The 21,925-nt window shown below is 40.8% G+C and overlaps 1 protein-coding gene across 1 annotated transcript in view; it reads left to right on the top strand.

Moving 5' to 3' along the window:
* Nucleotides 1-21,925, top strand: part of Rmnd5a (required for meiotic nuclear division 5 homolog A) — a 47,178-nt gene that overhangs the window by 10,714 nt on the left and 14,539 nt on the right. The window contains exons 2-4 of the mRNA XM_059257942.1: nt 4,308-4,450; nt 19,000-19,134; nt 20,466-20,566. Of these exons, the coding sequence (XP_059113925.1) occupies nt 4,308-4,450; nt 19,000-19,134; nt 20,466-20,566 (379 nt within the window). The remainder of the gene's footprint in view (nt 1-4,307; nt 4,451-18,999; nt 19,135-20,465; nt 20,567-21,925) is intronic.

The raw sequence follows: 21,925 nt of genomic DNA, 5'->3' as shown, positions 1-21,925 counted from the left end.
ATTCAATAACTTGTTTTGTTGGTGGTGGCAGTTTTCTTGTTTTTTTTTAGAATGGATCTTGCTTTTTGTAGCTTAGCCTGGCCCCAAACTCACACTCCTGATTCCATCTCCCAAGTAATAGGATTATAAAGTATGCATCTTAACACCGGCTCAATAATCCTGTACAGAATGAAAATAAAAACAGTGGTGCATAACATGCCCAGTTTCAAGCCCAGCATGGGAGACTGTCTGGTATTGCCAACATACTCTAACATGCCAGCAGTTTCACACACAGTTTCTTGCAGAGTGTCTCCTCCACAACAGCACTGTGGCCTGTGACTTCCAAATGCCATCATAAACCCGGAATAATAGTGCCCTTTCCCAGGGAAATCATTGAGGAAAGCCCACAGAATCTTCACATGCATATACGTACACGCTCCTTTTCCTCCCTCTACCTCCCTAGAACTACTAGCCTTTGTGTGCACACTTATTTTCAAGTATGGCACACCAAGTCCTCCTGCTCCTCTTCAGTCCTAACCACCTTCTCTCTTCCAAACACCTGCCATCACCACACGGCAGGAATATACAGGTTTGTATTCTGACAGGAGTCACTTGCAAGTTGGTGTTTTTATTTGTAAAACAAAAATATCCCGAGTTGTGTTAAAGACACAGAGATGCCCCCAACTGGATCAGGCCCTCTGAATGGGTGAGACAGTTGATTGGCTTGATCTGTTTGGGAGGCATCCAGGCAGTGGGACCGGGTCCTGTGCTCATTGCATGAGTTGGCTATTTGAAACCTGGGACTTATGCAGGATCGCTTGGCTCCGCCTGGGAGGAGGGGATTGATCTCAGTCCTCAGGAGAGGCTTTGCCCTGGAGGAGGTGGGAATGGGGGGTGGGCTGGAGGGAAGGGGAGGGGGGAGAGCAAGGGAATCCGTGGCTGATATGTAGAACTGAATTGTATTGTAAAATAAAATAAAATAAAATAAAAGACACAGAGACATCCAATTCAGTTTCTGTGTAGCAAAGCACATCCCATGCGGGTGAGGTTGCTCAGATTGTAAAGGTGCTTGCTGCCAAGCGGATGACTATGATCCCTGGAACCCACATAAAGGTGGGCAAGAACTGACTCCGTGAAGTTGTCCTCTGATCACAATGCATGTGCATGCACACACATACACATACATACACTAATAATTTTTTCAAGAAAGTACATCCTAATATCAGATCATAGTAGAGTAAATATTTTAGAGGTGTCTCAAAAAGCTAAAAACCATAAAACCCTGATTGGGAAGCACAGGATGCTATGGAAACATGCTTTTCTGACATACTGTTTCTGTGAAACTAGTGGACATAAATCCTGAAATGGTTAGGCATGGAAGCCCACAGTTAGACCTGGAGTCTAGGTAGGTATCAGAAAAAACAGATGCCAACTCGGTTGTGTCTGATTTAGTTAGGTGACTGTCTGGGTTTAGAGGAGATTCTGCCTTAAATTCCTGTATGCTATAAGTAGTATATATACTTAAACACTATACTTAAAATCTGTTTCTGAGAGAAAAGGTGCTAGCTGGGTATGGTAGCCCATTCCTGTAGCAGTTCTTGGGAGATTGAGGTAGGAGGTTCCCTGAGTGTAAGGCCAGCCTGGGTTGCAAAGTGAGACTTTTCTAAAACGACAGTAACAACAAAATATGATTGTATTTTTTAAAGGTTACATTGAAGTTATTTGAGGGCTTTTTTGCTGGATTGGGGGATCCTGCATGGCAAGTGCCCTCACTGAGCTGCATCCCTACAGTTAAAGAAATAATTTTGAACTTACCCATTGTCTGTATGTGATGGTGGTTTGCTTGGCTTCAACATGCTGATTCATGCTCATTTAACCCAGTTGTGTTAGACGTGACCTTAAACTGTGCTTGTCTCTGTCGATGCTGACAGTGCCTCTCAGGGGTTGTGCATGCATATGGAGTCCACGGAATTGGTCACATTGAAAGAGACAGTGGACATAGGACTTTATTCTGGGTGACAAGTGGCCAACCTGGCCAACCTACAACTACTGTAGTTATGATGAAGATAGTTGTCTTCTTATTCCCATTTTATATCTCGGAAGTAAATCTAATTAAATTTCTTTCACAGGAAGGTTCTAGAAGCTGGTTGTGTTTTCATGGAAAGATCAGAAAAACATTAACACTCCCATTAGGACTTCGAAGTTTGATCTTGTCTCAGTCAGGTTATTTTAGTGGTACTCAAGCCTGGGTTTTACCTTTGGCTGCTTTCCACTGAATCCATTTGAAAATGCATTAGTGGATCCTCTCTGAACAGGGCTTTCCTTCAGCTTATTCCATGATACTTTCTTGGGCTTCCAGAGAGGCAGGCATTGCTTAACTGAAGGAACGTGTTCTGAGAAATGCCTTGTTAAGGGGTTTCATTGTTGTATGAACATTGTCATGTACTTACATACCTAGATGGCATAGTCTCATCCACATTACCATAGGTGGCCCGTTGCTACTGGACCATCTTTATGTGGTGCATGACTGTCTCAAGTCTCTGACTGAACTAGGAGCTCACTGATTCAGTTATTGTCAGGCCAGCAACCACCGGGAATCCTCCAGTCTCTGCCTCCCCAGCACCTTGGTGGGTTACAGGTGTGTGCTGCTGCACCTAGCTTTTTCCGTAGGTGATGGGGCTCCTCGTGTGTGCAGCAAGCACCTTACTAGCCATCGCCCTAGCCCCTCTTTGAGCTGCTTCTAAGTTGAATTGTCATGCTGTTGTTGAGTTGGAAGTGTGTGTTTTGTTTTATTATTACTTTGCTATGTTGAGGATTGAACCTATAACCTTACACAAACTGGGCATATGCCCTATCACTGAGTTATAACCCTGTCTTGTTTCCTTGTAAATTTAGCTTTGTTTTATTCTTGATATATTAAGAGTATGATCTGCAAATATTTTCTCCCATTCTGTTTTTTTTTTCAACTTCCTGAGACAGAATTTCTTGTGGCCAAGGCTAACTTTGAACTCTTGATCTTCTTAATTCTACTTTGCAAGTGCTGTGGTTACAGACACACCAGCTCAAACTTAATTTTAATGAAGTCAAACTTAGTTATTTTCCTTTGGTTGCTTATGCTTTTTGATGTTGTGTTTAAGAAACCATTGGGGGCTGGAGAGATGGCTCAGTGGATAAGAGCACTGATTGTTCTTCCAGAGGTCCTGAGTTCAATCCCCAACAACCACATGGTGGCTCACAACCATCTGTAATGAGATCTGGTGTCCTCGTCTGGCATGTAGACATACATGCAGGCAGAACGCTGTATACATAATAAATAAATAAATTTTTAAAAAACAAACAAAAAACAAAAAACAAAAAAAAAACTATTGGGTAATTCAAGATCCAGGATACATTTTTTTTTTTTCCTTATAAAATTCTGACAGTTTGAGCTTTCATTTTTGGAGCTTAATTCTGTGTGAATTACTTTCTGTGTACGATGCAGTGCTTCTGCATGTAGCATCTTTTGTCATCCTGTCCGATTTGCCTTCCCATGCTGTTTGTGTTTGGCGCAGAAGGGAGCTTGTAGGAAGGGTTTGATTGCTGTTTCACTGCTTTCTCACCTGCCCATCCTGGCTGCCTAGTCAACATTCCTTAGGATTTGACCCTGTGTCTAGGTGGGTTCATTCACCTAGACGTACATAGTGATATGGCATTGTAGCTAGAGTTTTCCTGCCTGGCCCACAGTCAGGGCAAATCTCTCTCACCTGCCAGCCCCACAGCCGCTCAAACCCGACCAAGTAAACACAGAGACTTATATTGGTTACAAACTGTATGGCCATGGCAGGCTTCTTGCTATCTACTTCTTCTATCATGAATTAACCCATTTCTATTAATCTGTACCTTGCCACATGGCTCGTGGCTTACCGGCATCTTTACATGCTGTTTGTCATCGTGGCGGCTGGCAGTGTCTCTCTGACTCAGCCTTCCACTTCCCAGCTTTATTCTCCTCCTTGTCCCGCCTACACTTCCTGCCTAGCTAATGGCCAATCAGTGTTTTATTTATCGACTAATTAGCAACACATTTGCCATACAGAACATCCCACAGCACTGCATGATGGGATAGTTCAGTCTGTGGTGATGATGTTGTGGAGGTAGTTTGTTTCATAGTAAAATTTTAATTTTTTAATTTCCAAAAGTAGATTCAGTTACTTAGTATCTGCTTGAAAAATAACGTCTATGAATGTGACCATCTGTTTTAAAAACATACTGATTTTTCTGTTTCCTCCCATCTTTCTTTGTGGCGTTTGCTTTAGTGAGTCACCAATATCTCTTGTTTTGTTGTTTAATAGGTCAAGATGCTGAGTTATCAGGGACCCTCTCACTCGTTTTGACACAGTGCTGCAAAAGAATAAAGGACACCGTTCAGAAGTTGGCCTCCGACCACAAAGACATCCATAGCAGTGTTTCTCGAGTCGGGAAAGCCATCGATAAGGTATGGAGTTGAGGGACTTGTTTTTGTTCTTTTTCATTTCATCTTAGTTACTGTATTGTTGGTGTGTACGTGTGTGCATGTCAGAAGACAGCTTGGGAGTCAGTTTTCTTTTTTCACCATGTGGGTCTCTGGAATTGAACTCAGATCGTCAAGATTGGCAGCAGACTCTCTTCCCTAATGAGCCCCTCACCAGCCCCAGAGGAACTGCTCTGTGTTTCTGACACTCTTCCTTTACCAGCATTTTGACACCCTTTGCTTTCTCAAATTGCTTTATGCCGTTCCTTTTTTCTTTGCTTCTGATAACTTTTACAGTTCTTGTTTACTGTGTTACTCATTAAAAGTTTCCTGTTGCTGTTATTTGAGAAACAGAAATAAAAATAAACCAATAAAACTCTTTCTTTTTATAGCTTTACTGTTTATCCATTTGTTTATGTGACTAGAGTCCTGATGAATAAAGGTGCAGAGAAATTTTAAGCCACTATGTGGGAGTTTGTTTATAGGACTAAGCTTCGCTGCTTCCTAAGTGAGTCCCTGGTGATGACCCTGTCTGTCGTGGGATGGTTAGAAGAAGACCTTTGTATCTGTCTCTCCTACCTCTGCCTGCAGGCAGGCTAGTTGCTTTTCTTTGGGGTTGTCTTCTCTGCATGGGAGTGACTTGGTTGTTAGGGAGCCAGACAAACCTCTTTGATTGGGTGATTTTATTTTTTTTCTTTCTCCTTGTGACATTTCTTGAAGAAGCCATCCTTAACTTAATGGTTGACTCATAAGCAGTTTCTATTTTTAGCGCTGAAGCTGTTTTATCCATGGGGTTCACAGTTCTGAAGGAATTTTAAGAGGAGCTGCCCAAGGTTTCTATCTGATGTTCTCTGACTCCTCCACCTATTAGGGAGAGTGTGACTGGCCATGGCCATTTCTGTTATATGTTGTGAACTTTTGAAAGAGGAGGCAGAATGGTGGAGAGCTCTTTGTGGCATTCCTGAGTTACTTGACGCCTGTATGTACAATGATGGCAGCATAACACAGATGGCAGAATAGCCCGGAGAGTGTGTCCAAGAAACTCATCAATTGCTCTGTAGAGTACAAGCATTGAAAGGCTAGGCTTAGAGGTGCCTAAATCAGGACAGCTGCTACAGAGACATTGGCTGGTAAGTGTGCTACAGTAGGACTGTGAGTAGCAGCTACTCTGGGGACTGTGTGACTTAGGGAAGTTTTAGCAGCTTGTCAGCGTGTGAGCACAGGCTGGGAATGTAGTGCGTATTCTCTGAAATACCTTTGAGGTTTGGAGCCTGTTTGGTAACTTGATGCAGGTCAACATGACTGTCGAAGTAGGCTTGGCATCACACCATCAGGGCACTGTGGCACTGGAAGTTATCCTTTGGTACCTGAAGTGGTGGTTTTGATGCATGTGGAGTGGTGGGTACTTGAGAGACAATCTTAAATAATCTTTAGGTGAGGAGCCTTGTGTTTGCTTAAGAAGCTGCACATCTCTGTGGTCAAAGCATCCTGGTGGTCCCGATGGCATAGAGAGAGCCCTAGGAGGTTCTGAGGGTGTCTGCTGGACCACAGGGCCTGCTGCTCCCTGTAGTTAGTGTTTGTTCAGCAGACCCGATGTCATGACCGTGAGAGTTGATGCTTGAAGTAGGTGGGGATGGTCTCAGCAGTCACCTCAGGGTTGTGTGTATGTTGCTCTGGTAGGATTCTGTATTTCTGGCTAATGTTTGAGGCCTTCTTTCTGTTGGCCTGCCAGAACTATCAGAATTCTCTTTTGCTCTTAGGCCCCCTTCCTGTAGGTGACTTGGTGTGCATGGCTTCCTCTAAATGCAGCATATTTTTACAGATACCTCTAAGGGTTGTCAAATATTTTGACTAGTCTTTGAGAAAGTAGTAATGTGTACTTGGTGCTAAAAATAGAGTTTCTCTTTGAGAATGGGTGTCTAGGGAACACATTTATAGTTAATAATTTACATTCTGACCATTGGGAGAGGATATTAGAAACATGTTTCTTATTAGGTATTTTATTTAGTCTTACACTTTGGAGAATTTTTTTTTCATATACTTGAAAGTTATAAATAACTACAGTTCTGAAAGAAACATAATAGTTCCTTCCAGAAATGAGTTTTTGTTTTTAGGAAGGGAGTTGAAATTCTAGGTACATTGATTCTTCTCAACCAACATAGGAAACTAGAGCAGTTAGTGAGTACTCTTAAGTACTTGGTGGATTGTAGCTCAGAGCCATGAGTAAGGCTTAGATGGCGGGGCTCAGTTGTCAAGCCTCTCTCAGCACATACTCCCTGGGTTTTTGGCATCTACTATGCTGCTTGGAGAGGAAGCTGTTTGCCAACTGATGTTCCTAGATGTGAAGAGGTTTTGTGTATGCATGAGGGTCTATGTAGGCTGTTATTACATAAGACTCCTCTGCCTTGTTAAGTCTTACACACTTAACTTGAACTTGACACATGTATGCACGCTCTGAGAAGCTTTTTGTAAAGGTGGGGTACATTCAGGTATTGGTGGTGAGTAAATAGGCTCAAGCTGAAACCATTGTGGTCCAAGGATTGTGGTATCAAGGCAAGCTGACCTGAGTAATACATTGGAATGCTGTCTAGCTGCCCATGAATGCCATCTTATGGGCACATGCTTCTTCCTTTGAAAGGTGAGAGAGAAACAGTTGGTTCCTTAGGAACAGGCTAGATTTGTTGTTTGAAAAATCATATTAACAGAGAACAGCCTATGAACAGGAATGAGTATGCAGTTTCTACAGGTTCAAAACATAGCGTTTGGAAGAGCATAGAGGAAAACAAATCATGGCCTTTCTTAAAGGGAAAAAGAAAGATTAAAGGACCAACCAGGCAGCCATCATCTATTAGGGGTTTGTGTGTATGTGTATGAATGTGTATGTACAGTAAGACCTCGGATATTCCAGTTTGCACTGGAGCCTTCAGCTTAATCGTAGTTTCTGTTCTCGGAAGACTCTTGAGGGGATGGTAGCTTCAGGTCACAGCTACACCAGCTGAGGTTAAAAATCCTTTGTTCCAAAAGCCTGTGTTACTTGTAGTGTGTGTTTGTGTATGCTTAAGACACTTGTTTGACAAGTGGATGAGGGGAGTGAGAAACTTTGAGTGTATCTTTAAAGCGCTAAGCGGTACAGTGTTTTCTTTGTTTTAAGTGCTTTTTTTTTTCCGTTTTAGTATTAAATTTTTTTATTCTCTGAAAATGTTAGCAAAAAAGTTTGCATTATCTAAGGAATTTTCTAGTTTATTATTGTGAATATAAATCACTGAAGTTTTTACTTTCATGTGTTGGCTATTTAAGTATTTTAGCCCTTGAATTCTGTGCTTTTTTTTTTTTTTTATTCATTCACTATTTTTTTTTTTTTTTTTTTTTTTTTTTCCGAGACAGGGTTTCTCTGTGTAGCTTTGCGCCTTTCCTGGAACTCACTTGATAGCCCAGGCTGGCCTTGAACTCACAGAGATCCGCCTGGCTCTGCCTCCCCAGTGCTGGGATTAAAAGCGTGCACCACCACCGCCCGGCTCATTCACTATTTTTTAAAAAACAAATAGTGTGTTGGGCTGTTTTTAATTTTCTATCTCCTACTTCTTAGAAATTCTGTCTAAGGCTATGGGGAGGACTGAAATGAATAATAACGAGATTTTTAAGCTTCTAAAATGTATGTTATAGTTAAGAGCTAAAAATAGTACATGTTATTTATATGCTAGGAATCTTAACTATAAGATTATAAAAAGTGACATTTTCTTTCTTTTTTGGGGCATTCAAGACAGGGTTTCCCCTGGCTGTCCTGGATCTCACTCTGTAGACCAGGCTGGGCTCAAACTCATAGAGATCCGTCTGCCTCTGCCTCCTGAGTGCTGAGATTAAAGGTGTGCTGGGTTTTCGTGACACATAAAATAATAAAGTTCTGAGGCAAGTGCATGTTGTTGTACTTTTAGCGAATCTAAGGTTTGCAGAGTTAGTGTCTTAAATATGACTTGGAAGAAGAAAGCAATGAAGTGAGATTTCTGTTAGGATAGGTAACGGAAGTGCAACACATGTTAAAGACTGAAGGAGTGACTTGGTTAGGGTAGGTTCTCTTCCTGAGACTGGGGAAAGATCAGGTTGGTAAAGATTAGGGATTATTTATGAATTCCATCCTGAATTCTGTTCAACAGGTGACCAGAAGGAAACAAAGGTGGTGAAGGCAGGGAGGGGTAGCTTGACGTCGTATAGGATGAACGTAAGTGGTAGTCAGGGCAGGGAGGGGTAGCTTGACGTCGTATAGGATGAACATAAATGGTAGTCAGGGCAGGGAGGGGTAGCTTGACGTTGTATAGGATGAACGTAAGTGGTAGTCAGGGCAGCGAGGGGTAACTTCGCTTACCCAGGGGTGACTGTATCTCTGATACTGAGCTTTCCTCACATTTATGTGTCCATGATGCTAGTGTGTGTTCTCATTGACTTAGAGGAAACGGAGGTGAAGACACGTTGAACAACATGCCCTGAGCCTGGAGGGCAGACCAAGGTGTGGAAATGTTTTCAACTGTGAATTTTTCCCTAAACTTTACTTAAAATCAGTGAGGCATGGCGGGGCTGGTAATGTTGGGGTGAAGTGCTGGCCAAAAAGCTTACTGCGTTGCTCAAGCTGGTTTTCCGCCACTAGAGGGAGCAGCTAACACTGGGGAAGAGAATGCTGATGGTCTTCTGCTGACAGTACACAAAGTGAATTAGCTAGTGTTTTTAAATAGGTGCAGGCAAGCAGTTGGAACTGCCTTTTATGTCAGCTTAACTGGTTTTCCATTTCAAGAATGGAAAGAGGTAACACAACAAGAAGATCTTGTGCTTGGCTTAAAGCATTGATCCTTCTGGGATCAGACAACTTTGCTACCACACCCAGTTTAAAAGTGATTTTTAAATTAAGGAATTTGATTTTTTTTATATGGTTGTTTATATTTTCTAATGGCTTTGCAGATAAAAATACAAAATGCACAAGCCTGGTGACCTGAGTGTAATCATAAGTTTTCCTGTGTCCCACCTGGTCCTGCAGCAGCTCGGACCCAAGTAAACACACACAGGCTTATATTAGTTACAAACTGTATGGCCTTTCCCTTTTCTGTCTAATCAAAAAGGAAGGTTTTAACTTTCACATAGTAAAATTATATATAACAAAGCAGTTATCAGGCAAGAATTACAGTTACAATGTCTAGTCTATATTTGGCAAAATTAGAAAATATCTTAACCTTCTATTTTGTGAATCTAAAGTTTTATATCTAATTTATCTTTTTTTTTTTTTTTTTTTTTTTGGTTTTTCGAGACAGGGTTTCTCTGTGTAGCTTTGCGCCTTTCCTGGAACTCACTTGGTAGCCCAGGCTGGCCTCGAACTCACAGAGATCCGCCTGGCTCTGCCTCCCGAGTGCTAGAATCAAAGCCATGCGCCACCACTGCCCGGCCCTAATTTATCTTTTAGTCATGACTAAGGAAAGCTATAAATATAACTAGTCTTTAACTCCATCAAAGACCCCAGAAGGATAATAATATTACCTAAGTAAACAGGAAGTGCATTGTAAGCAACTTTCAAAAATCTAGAATGACAGAGACAACTGGCTCCCTGGACAGTCATCCAGAGTTCCTCTGCAAGGTTGGGGCATCCATCTTTAGCCTATAGGCCTTGAGTTTTAATCACTTCTCTGTGTGTCCTATAGAATATCTGGTAGTCTCCTCTGCAAAGCAGGAACCTGAAGGACTGTCTTGCCTTGTTTTGGCAGAATTCAGTGGTCATTTTTCTGTGGGTCTTGCATGTCCAGTTTATACAACATCCTGTCAAGCAATCCAGGCAAGGACATTTTTTTGCCCAGTGGCTAACTGTTGCCACAAAGAAAGCAAACACCATGATGAGTTTCTTCGATGTCCATCATCCTCTTTGAAGTAATTGGTGCTGCCAGGAGCAGACGTGTCTCATTGTCCGGAAAAGTCTTAAGTTCTTACAACACTTTAATTGCCATATTCTGTATATCTTTGAAGTGTTTGAAGATTGCCTACCTAATTGAAATATATTTTTGTATATCCAAAAAATGAAACTAATATGACTATAAATTTGACTATCATAGAAGACTAATCATCAATCTGTATTTCTTAATTAAATTTGTATCAATAAATCAAAATCCATAGCAATGTAAAACATTTCAAATAAGTTGTTGCTCTTTAAAAGTAGATTCAATAAGCAACCCTTTTATCCTATCATATCTATATCCCCTTTTCTTTTTTAGAAAGAGATTGTATTTATAATCAGTCCCCTTTAAAATAAAAGTAAACATATATAAATAATATTTTGGGAATTTGGGTGTAGCTTTTTATATTACTTTCTGTTGATTGGGGTTGCTGGCAATCTTATGGGGATCCTGAGGAAATTTGGGATAAAGGTCAAGTCCTGGAAAGACCGGCTATAACCTCTGTTAACCTTGTTAACAAATTTGTTAATCTGTTAAGGTTCAGGAGGTCTGCTTGATCAAATCTGATCCATCTTAACCTGGAACAAATCCATAGCTTCTTGTTTCCTGTGGAAACAAAAGCAGAGCCTCCTTTCCAAAGCAACATAACCTTAGATCCAAGTTTTGAAGTCAAGATACCTTTAAAATATATATATTGGAAAAAAAATATGTATTGGTTTAATTTAGCAGCCTTTATAATCAAATGTCTTTTTGTAGTTAAAAAAAAAAAAAATCCCAGCCAGCCGGTGGTGGCACACGCCTTTAATCCCAGCACTTGGGAGGCAGAGGCAGGCAGATCTTTGTGAGTTCGAGGCCAGCCTGGTCTACAGAGCGAGATCCAGGAAAGGTGCAAAACTACACGGAAAGAAACCCTGTCTCGAAGGAAAAAAAAAAAAAAATCCCAAAGACAACATAATCCAGATTCTCTGTGTAATATATCTCCCCCCCCCCCCCGCCCCCGAGCTGAGGACTGAACCCAGGGCCTTGTGCTTGGTAATATCTATCTTTATGTGGCATATATATATATTTATTTTTATGATTATCTAATCTTTTCTGTTTTCTCTCTCAAGCCTATGTATCTTTTATATATATATTGTAAACCATTTAGAGGTTTATTCCATCTGAATCTGTCTTTTGTGTATCTATAGTTCTTTTTTGATCATTGCTTTAAACTGCAGCGTGGCTGTGACTGAAGTGCCGGCTTTGGCTGTTGACTCCGCCCATCTCAGCTTCCCAATATGGCAGAGGTACTTTTACTGCCAGCTCTGGGCAGTGGGTCTATGCCTCCATCAAGCAGTATGTAGCCCAGAAACCATTTTTTTTTTTTAAATTAGCAAAAGGTAAATCCACGTGCAGTGCGCTGTCCAGCTAGCTCAGTCGGTAGAGCATGAGACTCTTAATCTCAGGGTCATAAATTCAAGCCCCATGTTGGGCACCAAATGTAGTTGGAAGTTTTCCTCTGTCCCGCCCGGTCCTGCAGCTGCTCGGACCCAAGTAAACACACAGAAGCTTATATTACTTACAAACTGTATGGCCTAATGGCCCAGGCTTCTTGCTAACTAGTCTTATAAGTTAACCCATTTCTTCTATAAATCTATAAGTAGCCATGTGGCTGTGGCATTACCGGTCTGCTGGCATCTTGCTACTCCTTGGACGGTGGTTGGCGTCTCCCTCACTCTGCCCTTCTCTCTGTAAGTCTACTTGGATTTTCCACCTGGCTGTAAGCTTTCTTGCCATAGGCTAAAACAGCTTTATTTACTAACCAATGAGAGCAGCAAATATTCACAGTGTACAGAAAGACATCCCATAGCACCTGAGTTTGATCCCTGGAACTCAGGATGGAAGGAGAGAACTGATTCCTCCATATATGTGCCATGACACTCATGTATCTACCTGTTTCCACAAACACATCATATAGACACAACAGCAGCAATAAAAATTTTAAAAGTTTGTGTTTTCTAATGAAAGCTATTTTAAATGCGGCATCAGAATTGGTGGCATGGACTGACTCAGAATCATCACCTATTACATGTTGGATATTTATTGTTGGAAGAATGTTGGTGGAACATTTCATGTACATTATTTATATCATCTTGAACAACTGTTTAACTTAATCTGCATCCCAACAAGTGCCATCCAAGCATGGATGTGGAGCTGAGGTTTATGTTAGAGCCAGAGAGAATATAGAAAAAGCTGAGATTAAAACCTAAATCTGAGACTTTAAGGACCCTTTCTCTACTAGAATTCCTTGGGAGAAGTGTTCTTTAGTGCCTTGGGAGCACCTGCTTTGTGTACAGGTATCTTTCTCTCCTTGTAGAATGGTAAAAGATGTTTGCCATCTTTGGGAGAATAAAATCACTGACATTTCTGTGTTCTGTTCTAATAAGGAGACAGTGAGGCAGCCGATTGGAATGTGAGATCCTTGGGTAGGGATGTGGCAGACAGGAGATTATGGAGCATGTTTACATTTTTAAGAACTCAGCATGTGGTATGACTTAGTATGCCCTTGTGCTTATAAAGTAAAAGCTCACTAGTGTGACTCTATCTACCTTTCTCTTAACTTTGAAAACCAAAGCAGAGGTATGAGTGTGAGTATTGTACAGAGGAGGTACGAGGATGTCCAGAAAGGTAGTGTCGGCATCTGTATTTCCACCTATACCACTGCTGATGCTTCACTACCGAGTTCGTTTCCGAGCCATAGCTTGTGAAGCACTGCTGTCTAGTCTATGCTTAAGTACAGGTTTATTTCCTCACAGGTCCTGCACCTTAGCATCAGCTTTACAGGGTGTTGCCAGATTTTCCCAAGGGGTGGGTTTATACCAGTTTACAGTCCTGCCCAGCATGTTTGACAGCCCTGTTCCCTCACTTCTCTTAGCATCAGCTTTACAGGTGTTGCCAGATTTCCCCCGAGGGGTTTGTTTACACCAGTTTACAGTCCTGCCCAGCATGTCTGACAGCCATGTTCCTCACTTCTCACCACGTCTGCAATTGCCAGATTTTAACATCTTTTAAGATTAACCAGATGGATGTGAAATCGCATCTGGTCATAGTCACTTTACCTTTCTTATCTTTGGAGGTGAAGTGTCTTTTCACATGTGACCATTAGGATTGCCTCCTTTTGTGCATTTGGTGTTCTTTTGCCCGTGGTTTTCCTCAGTCTGTCTGTCTCATCAATTGGAGGGTTTGCTTCTGTATTCTTCTGAACATAATCTTTGTAAGTTGAGTGTGAATAGCCGTCTTCTCCCAGTCCAGGTCTGTTTACTCTGTTAAGAATCCTTTGGAGTCCACTCTCTATTTCTAACCCAGATTAACCAGATGTTGAGAAAAACAGTTCCTTGGTGCAGCAATGACCTACAGTGCAGCAGTTGTTGGGGTCATATACCAAGTCTTCTTCAAAGTAGATGGGAAGCTTAAAAGTAACATTGAGAGTTGACACTTAGGAATTAAAGCAAATACTGTTTTACCATGAACTGCTAGTAACTGATTTATGAATGTATTTGGTGAGCAATGAAAACTAGTCTTTAAACTGATTTGGTTGTATTCATGAGCTCTGTCCATAGATAGGTTGGTTAGGTCTCATGGGTTCTTGATGTTTTGTGCTCCTCCACCCTTCAGTCTCTAGATTTAGTGTGTTGTGGATTTCTTTTTCCAAGCTTTATTGCATCCTATACAAGTGGACATGCCCTTGAACATATGCTTTTCCTTTTTTGGTCCTTGTTTGAATCCTTCCTCCCTGAGTAGGAACATCATGTCAGGCTTCTTTTTGTTTTATTGATTATTTTTTGAGACAGGGTTTCTCTGTGTAGTCTTGGCTGTCCTGAAACTCACTCTGTAGACCAGGCTCAGAGATCTGCAGGCCTCAGCCTCTCAAATGCTGGGATTAAAGGTGTGTACCACCATGCCTGGCATATTGTTTGGTTTTTTGTTTGAGACAGGGTCTTCCTGTGTAACCCAGGCTGACTCTGAACTCAGGATCCAGTGGTCTTTGCTTCCCAAGTGCTGCATATAGGTGGTTCTCATTGTTTGAAGAAGGTGAAAGGAAAAAGTAAAGCAGATGATGCTAATACTAGACAGATGTTTCTTCACATTAGCGCCTCTGCTGGTTTACAGTGTTGCTGATTTCCTGGGTAGCCATGTAAATGTATTTGGTCACCTAGTAACGGAAGCTGGAAGGAATGCCAGTTCTGATGCAACAGTGAGTAAGAATCTGCAGGTATAACAGAGGGAGTTTGACTTATATTGCATCTCCTCAGCATCCACTTATAATTTAGCCTTTAACTTTTATTATGTGCAACCAGAACATAAACTGTGAAAGGTTTTCCTGTCTTCCTTAGTTGCTTAGATGAGTGATAGATGGGAGCTCAGAAACATGCATTGTTCTTGCTTACTTTCCAAGACAAGCAACTTTGTTACAGGGCTTCAGTGTGACTAAAGATATGCTTACTGTAAGGGCTGTTCCTTTTTTATTTCCCATGAAGTAGTAACCATAGTAAGCCTTTAGAAAGCAAACACATGAAGGGCATCCTTGTAAAACTTCGTAACACTGTTTAAATACTAGACTATTTTTAAAGTTTTCTCAGTAATCAGCATTTATTTTTAGTATGTATCTCAAGGAAATTAATTACCCAAATAATTTTATTATGTGAGCAGATACTGTTGGTGATAACTGTTAGATTATTTTAGAAGCAGCCATAAGGAAGAGAAGGTGGAAAGAGAGTCTTGGTCTGACCTTAGACAGGACCATGTTTATTCGTGACAAAGGGGCATCTTCATTACCCACATGAGTGAATGGTCAAAATGCCTACAGAGGAAGATGGGATGTGGCCTCTTATATGGGCAGAAATGACTTCTGTAGTCCTCAAGAAAAGCTGGGAAGTGTAGTCCTTCAGCAGGAGACTATCATGACTATTAATCTGACAGTATGCTAGGCATGAGGCCTGTATACTCAGTCTGCACTTGTGAGGAAGGCAGGAAGGAGGTCAGGAGTTTCAAAGTCATCATTTATTACATAGTGTGTGGAAGCCAGCCTGGGCTACATGAGACGCTGCTTCTAAAAACAAGCAAACTGATAATACATATTAACAAATAAAAATGTCTTTGAAAGCATATTTATTTTCCATGGTTGTTTCTTTCTCTCCTGGAGAATTAAATATCTGATGACAAGTTTATAGAAGGTGGATAAGATTGAGAAGTAATTATTAGATAGGTTATTACCACCCTGGGGGCTGTGTTTGTTCACAGATCGGGGAAGGGTATAACTCTTAAGTGGTTGTTGCTTGTTACATAAGCTTAGGCATGTATATGGAGAATTATAGGCAGATTCCTGAGTTTGCAGTAAATTACATCATTAGATACCCATTATTTCATTCACTTGAATGGCCTCTGGGGTAGTAAAATAGCCTCATCATTCTTTGGATTACTAGTTGAGTTCAGAAGAAGAGCAAAATACCACCACTCTTGTGTTTTGGTTATTATAGACAGCACAAAAAAATAGAAATTATTTTGTTTAAAAGTGTCAGTGACCTGCCATGAGTCAACTCTCAAATGTAGGGTCTCTGATAAGCAGAAACAAAACTCAAAACCTTTGTAGGTGATGGTGGTTCATTACTAAGTTCATATGTGCAGTATTTTTGCATTGAAGTTAGTTGTGGTTTTTCCACTGGTTAGGTTAAGTTCTAGCACAAGAGGTTGTGTCAGAAAACAGTGATGAGGGAGGGCTCCCGAGACCTCCCCCCCCCCCCCCCCACACACACACTCTAGCTGAGCTTTTGGTAGTTAATGGCTGCTGGAGGGATGTGAATCATCTTTCCTCACTGTTAAGTTACCCATACTCCAGTAAATAACCCATAGTCGTTTCCATGCAAGTAACCCTCAGTTTAACTCCTCACTCATTAAGGGGGGGAAAAAGACATGCAGTAGGAGGGTAGTTATTAGGAAGAAGTAGTCTAGAAGTGCCAATAAGACAAGGTAAGTGGGGGATGAATATGATAAAATATAGTATATACATGTATGAAATTGTCAGTGTAAATAAAAATTAAAAATGAGGGAAAATATTATATTAGAATTAAGACATAACAATGTTGAGTTTTCGGCTTTCATTTTGCCTAAGTGATTCCAGATTTTAATGTATTTACTTGGGCTCCTGCATGGACACCTAGAAACAGGAACCATCACTATGAAGAATGTGCTCAATTTTGGAAAGGAGCACTCTTGGTCATTGTAAATAGTATGTTGTTTGCATTGCTATGGCAGGTTACTTGCAGTCTGTTCTTTCATAGTCTATAATTAATATCCTGTTTATTGGTTAGGCTAGTTAAGCAGTGGTGGCCTAGAATTGTAATTTCACCTATATCCAGATGATCTCGTCTCATTGATTTGTGTGGTTTTTAAAAATTAAGTGGTAGGACTTATTATAGGGCAGTGCCTGTGCAAGGCGAAGAAGGCAAAAGTGAACTAGGCAGAAAACCTTGAGACCATGATAAGATTTGGTTTTTCTTTTCTTTCTTTTTTTCTTTTTTTTTTTTTTTTCCCCTCCCGTTTTTGAGACAGGGTTTCTCTGTGTAACAGTCCTAGCTGTCCTGGAACTCACTTAGACCAGGCTGGCCTCGAACTCACAGAGATCCGCCTGCCTCTGCCTCCCGAGTGCTGGGATTAAAGGCGTGCGCCACCACACCTGGCTCTTTTTCACTCTCGATGGATGTAACAAATCTTTGAGAGTGCTTATTTCATCTTCCTTTCTGAAGGATACTTTTACTGGATATATAATTCTGGGAATATTGACCTTTTCTTTTGCTACTAGAAAAATGTAAATATTCTTTTAACTCCATAGTTTCTGTTGAGAAATCTATAATTATTGAAATCATAGTCTCTCTGTAAATAACAGTCCGTTTTTCCTTTACATCTATATACACACGTGATAACCTCAGATGTTCTTGCCTTTTACCTTATTTGAGACAGAGTTTCTTGCTCCTGCTGTGTATGTCAGGCTAGCTGGCCTATGAACTTCTGGGGATTCTCCTGTTTCTGCCTCCCATGTTGTCATAGGAGCTCTGGCGTTACAGATGTGTGCTACTGTATCCAGCTCTACATGGGTGTTTGGGATATGAATGAGTCTTAGTCACTGAACCAGCTCTTTAGCCCAACAGGCCATTTTTATCGGCTGGTTGTCTTGGGCTTTGGTTCATTTTTGCTTTGTTTAGATTTTAGCATTTTGATGCTCTGGAGTGGAATTTCTTTGAGCTTGTCCTTTTGGAGTTCCCCAAGCTTCTTGTATCTGAGTGTATTTCTTTGGCAATTCTTTTCCCATCCTTTGATTCTCTAATGGCACCAACTAAATCTTTTGTTATTTTCCTAATCATTGATGCTCTGTTCATTTGTGTTTTGTTTTGTGTTGTGTTGAGTCTTGTTTTTCTGTTGTACAAACTGGATAATATTTATATATGCTGGCTGCCTGCACTGCCACTTTGTATCTGCTTTTCTGTGTGTCTAGTGAGTTTATTTTGGTTACTGTGTCTTCTAATTCTTTACTATGTGTCCCTGACTTTTCAAGAATGTTTGACTTCTGGGGCCTGAGATGGGGTTCAGCCAGTGAAGACTGCTTCAGAATCTAACAACTGGAGTTCTATCCCAAGGATTCCTGTGGTAGAAAGAGAGAGCACGTTGTTTTCTGACTTCCATAGGGACTGTTTCCTTTCCCCTTCATAAATACGTGCAATAAAAGTTCTTTTTTGTTTTTTTAAAGAGTGCTGGCCCTTGTTTTTGGAACATTTTTATACTGATAGCTTGGAAGTCTTGGGTTTCAGCCTTTGTCCTTTTGACCTTGGTGCTCATCACTTCCTCTCCTGTACCAGTTGAACTGTGCTTGGTTCCTTGTATGCCAGACAAATTGGTGCTGCCCTCCACCATGCTGATGACAGTCTTCTGGAGGCTGCAGATTCAATTTAGTTCACACCTGTCTGGAATGTACTAACTATTAAGTAGCCAGCCTACCTTACCTCGGTTTTCATAATCTGTACTGTGCTCTGTGGAGTCAGAATTGTGTATCCATAGCTCCAGTGTAGGCCTAGGAATATGTAAGCTGCCCTTTGACCATCTGGCCCTCCCGTCTCCTCACTCCCAGCCTCAGAACTGCAGCTGTCGGCCTGCAGCGTGGTTTATTAGCAGTCCTGTGTTGATGGAGATGTGCATGTGGGTGTGTTTCTGTCCTTTGCATTGCAGATAGTGCTGTATTCAGTGTACTTTTAACAGATTACTTTAGCATGCTTCTGAAAATTCTGAAATTGGCCTATTGATTTCAGTTTCACAGAAGTCAGTGTTAAATCTATACATTTTCCCAAAGTGTTTCTCAAGTTATCTTTATTTTTTAATGTATGGGACTATTCAAGCAGTACTCCCCAAGAGTGAAAAGATTTAAAAGAAAGCTAGGAAAATACTTGCCTGTGATTGTGCAGATGAGTTGAATTGGGTACTTATAGCAAAGTAAGATGTAAACCTTTGTTTCTTTCTGTTAGGTGGGGTGAAAAAAGAAAGTCATCTATATGTGATTCTTTTCTATCCCCTTTCCCCCTCTAGAATTTTGATTCTGACATTAGCAGTGTGGGAATAGATGGCTGCTGGCAGGCAGACAGCCAACGGCTTCTCAACGAGGTGATGGTGGAACACTTCTTCAGACAAGGAATGCTGGATGTAGCCGAGGAGCTCTGCCAGGTAACCACGTGCCAACAAGCAGAGGGAAACCGAACAAGGCAATGCTGTGGAGTTTGCATTATCTGCAGTTGAGGCTTTGTGTCACACTATAGATAGATTTGTAGCGCTCGTTGCTAGGAAATTGTTTAAGTTCTTAGAAATTATAGTGCTGCAATTTAATACCTGAATTACCCTTTCCTTAAGAAATTATACTCTGAAAGCTTAACAGCTAAGTTGCTCTTTTCTGATTCTGAGTCTGATAGATTGGTTTCTAGTCATGAGTCAACATATTAGAAGTGATGGTATTTTTCCTATGTGGCCCAGGCTGTCCTTCATTCCAATTTCAGCCTTTCCAGTGCTGCAGTTACGGGCATGCACTATTTACTCCACTCATATTTCCCTTTTGATAGGAAATGTTAATATAGCAGAGAAGAGGAAAGACACAAAAATAGTAATGTTTGTTTTTATGATCTAGTAAAACTGTATCAAATGAATTTCAAACTAAAATTTACTTCAGCGGGGGCATTGCTCCTCTTATTTCTTTTAGACAGGAACACCATGAAGTCATGATAGTAGTAGCTGCTGTGTGTTGTGTTTCCTCCAAGCCACACCCTGCTTACTCCTTTCTGCTCCACTGTGAAGTAGCAGTTACTGTTGATGTTTTGCACATGAGAAGTGTGAGGTGTGGAGAATCAAGGAATGGGCCTAGGGCCATTCGGGGAGCCTTTGTGAAGGAGCTGGGATTCAGTCCCTTATTCATTTCTTCAAACTCCACTCTGTTGCATTTTTTGTTTAAAAAATGAAGAACTCAAAAGATAAAATAATTAAAAGTGAATCTATAATCCAAGCCTTTTCTATTTGAAACAGTTGGAATAAGTGGTACTTGGGTCTTTCTTCGTACCTTTTGAGGTGTATTTGTGTGTGCCCATACAAATCTTACAGTAAATTATATCATTGAGAATTAGTTTGTTTTTCTTGTATGGAAAGAGAGATAGTAAGAGAGGTTCATAGCATCTGTCTATGAAGTTCTTAGACACTCCTTGTAGCTCTGCAGTTCCCAGTGTTTCCTCCTCTCCTTGTGGCCAGACCTGCAGCTGCACCTTGTGCCCCAGGAAAGAGTGTGTACTTAGACTTCATTGGCTTGAATGTGCAGAACCACACCCAGCTTTGGTCCGTGGTCTGTGTTCAGCTCAGAATTGACAGAAGCATAGTGGTGGGACAGTCTCTGCCACAGTATATGGTAAAGGAAATGAGCTTTGACAGCCCTGTACTATATAATCTAGCTCAGCCTTTGTCAATTTGAATGAATATACTAACAAGTTTTTGTTTGTTTGCGTTCCTTTTCCTTTTAGGAATCTGGGCTGTCTGTGGACCCAAGTCAGAAAGAACCATTTGTGGAGTTAAATCGAATATTAGAAGCATTAAAAGTCAGAGTTCTGAGACCTGCCCTGGAGTAAGTTACTGTTTCTTTTAGGTACCACAAGGGAACTCTGTAAGAAAATAATTGTAAAACACAGGAGACATATTTAGATAGGTCTGTTTTACCTGGGGTGGACTTCAGGGGTTTTGAGAGAGAATACTTTTCTTTTAACCAAGTGAAAGATGGACTATATAAGATGAGAACCTGGGCAGCCTGCTTAACTTAGCAGTTGGTCGTGTTTCCAGAAGAGAAAGGGGTTTCCTTATCTGTGCTGCAATGCTGCTTCGGGTAGACCAGCATTGTAACTGAAGCACCACTGTTTTCCTAATCTTTATGTGATATTTGAGCTTCGAGAATCGGCTTGGGTGCTGTGCTGTCGTGCTGAGAGCTGATTTAGTTGGCTGTGAGAACTAGGTGATGATATTCATGAACAGAGCAGAGATTCTGTATAAGATATGGAGTGGGAGCAAGTTATTTGTCCCATTGCTAAAGACTCTGACTCCATTCTGAAATTTTTAATGTGAAGATTACTAAGATATTTACAATAAAAAATATAAAATGAAGATAAAAAACAAGATAATAAAAGTAGAGTCCTGGTGTTTTATAACTTGGAAGATCTGAAAACAGTATTAATAGTTGGGAATAATCCATGTGGTATTTTAATTATTAAAACAGGTGATTGTATTTTGAGTTTGGGGTGGTTACTGCATAGTTTTCTACATTTGATCAGTTCTTTTAAAAATTTGCATATTTCTAGAACTAGCCCAGATGAGCAGTTGAGGGTTCCTGTGTTTTATGATTTCTGTGTAAAAATTAAAAATATAAGCGATCTGTTTAGAACTAAATTTTTTTAACCGTGTGTCTTTGTAAGGTGTATGTTACCTTTGTGTAGTGTGTGTGAGTACTATTGGTGCTTTAGTTTGGTTTTGGAGAGAGGGTGTTGTTATTCATAGCCATGGCTGGCCTTGAACTTGTGATTTTTCTGTCATAGTATCCCAAGTGCTGGGATGACATATTTGGCATGTTTTGTGGGTTTGGGGGTTGATTTTAGATTGTGACACACCTAGGAGATATATTTAACTAAGTGTCTGTAACCTTTTGTTTACAAAATTAGCATCTACTCTTAGATGAAGAAGCGTGAGGGGCCCAAGTACAGAAGTGTCCTGAGCTTCCCAGTTGCACAGTGATACGGATGTGTAGCTGCGTGTCTGTCCAGAGACAGTCGTTTCTCCATTGTTGGTTAGGGGTCCACCTAGCTTGGGTTAATTGCTCACTGTGTGACTGTGCTGAGTACTTGATCTCCTTCAGCTTTAGAAGCACTCACCACTTTTCCTGTTGGAGAAGGAAATGCTAAGTGGTTGGAAACTTGTCTTTGGAGTTATTCCAGTAACT

The sequence above is a fragment of the Peromyscus eremicus genome, chromosome 3 (assembly GCF_949786415.1).
Source record: "Peromyscus eremicus chromosome 3, PerEre_H2_v1, whole genome shotgun sequence".
NCBI lineage: Eukaryota > Metazoa > Chordata > Mammalia > Rodentia > Cricetidae > Peromyscus > Peromyscus eremicus.
The sequence above is the reverse complement of the archived record's forward strand: the minus strand, read 5'-3'. Positions and strand labels throughout refer to the sequence as shown.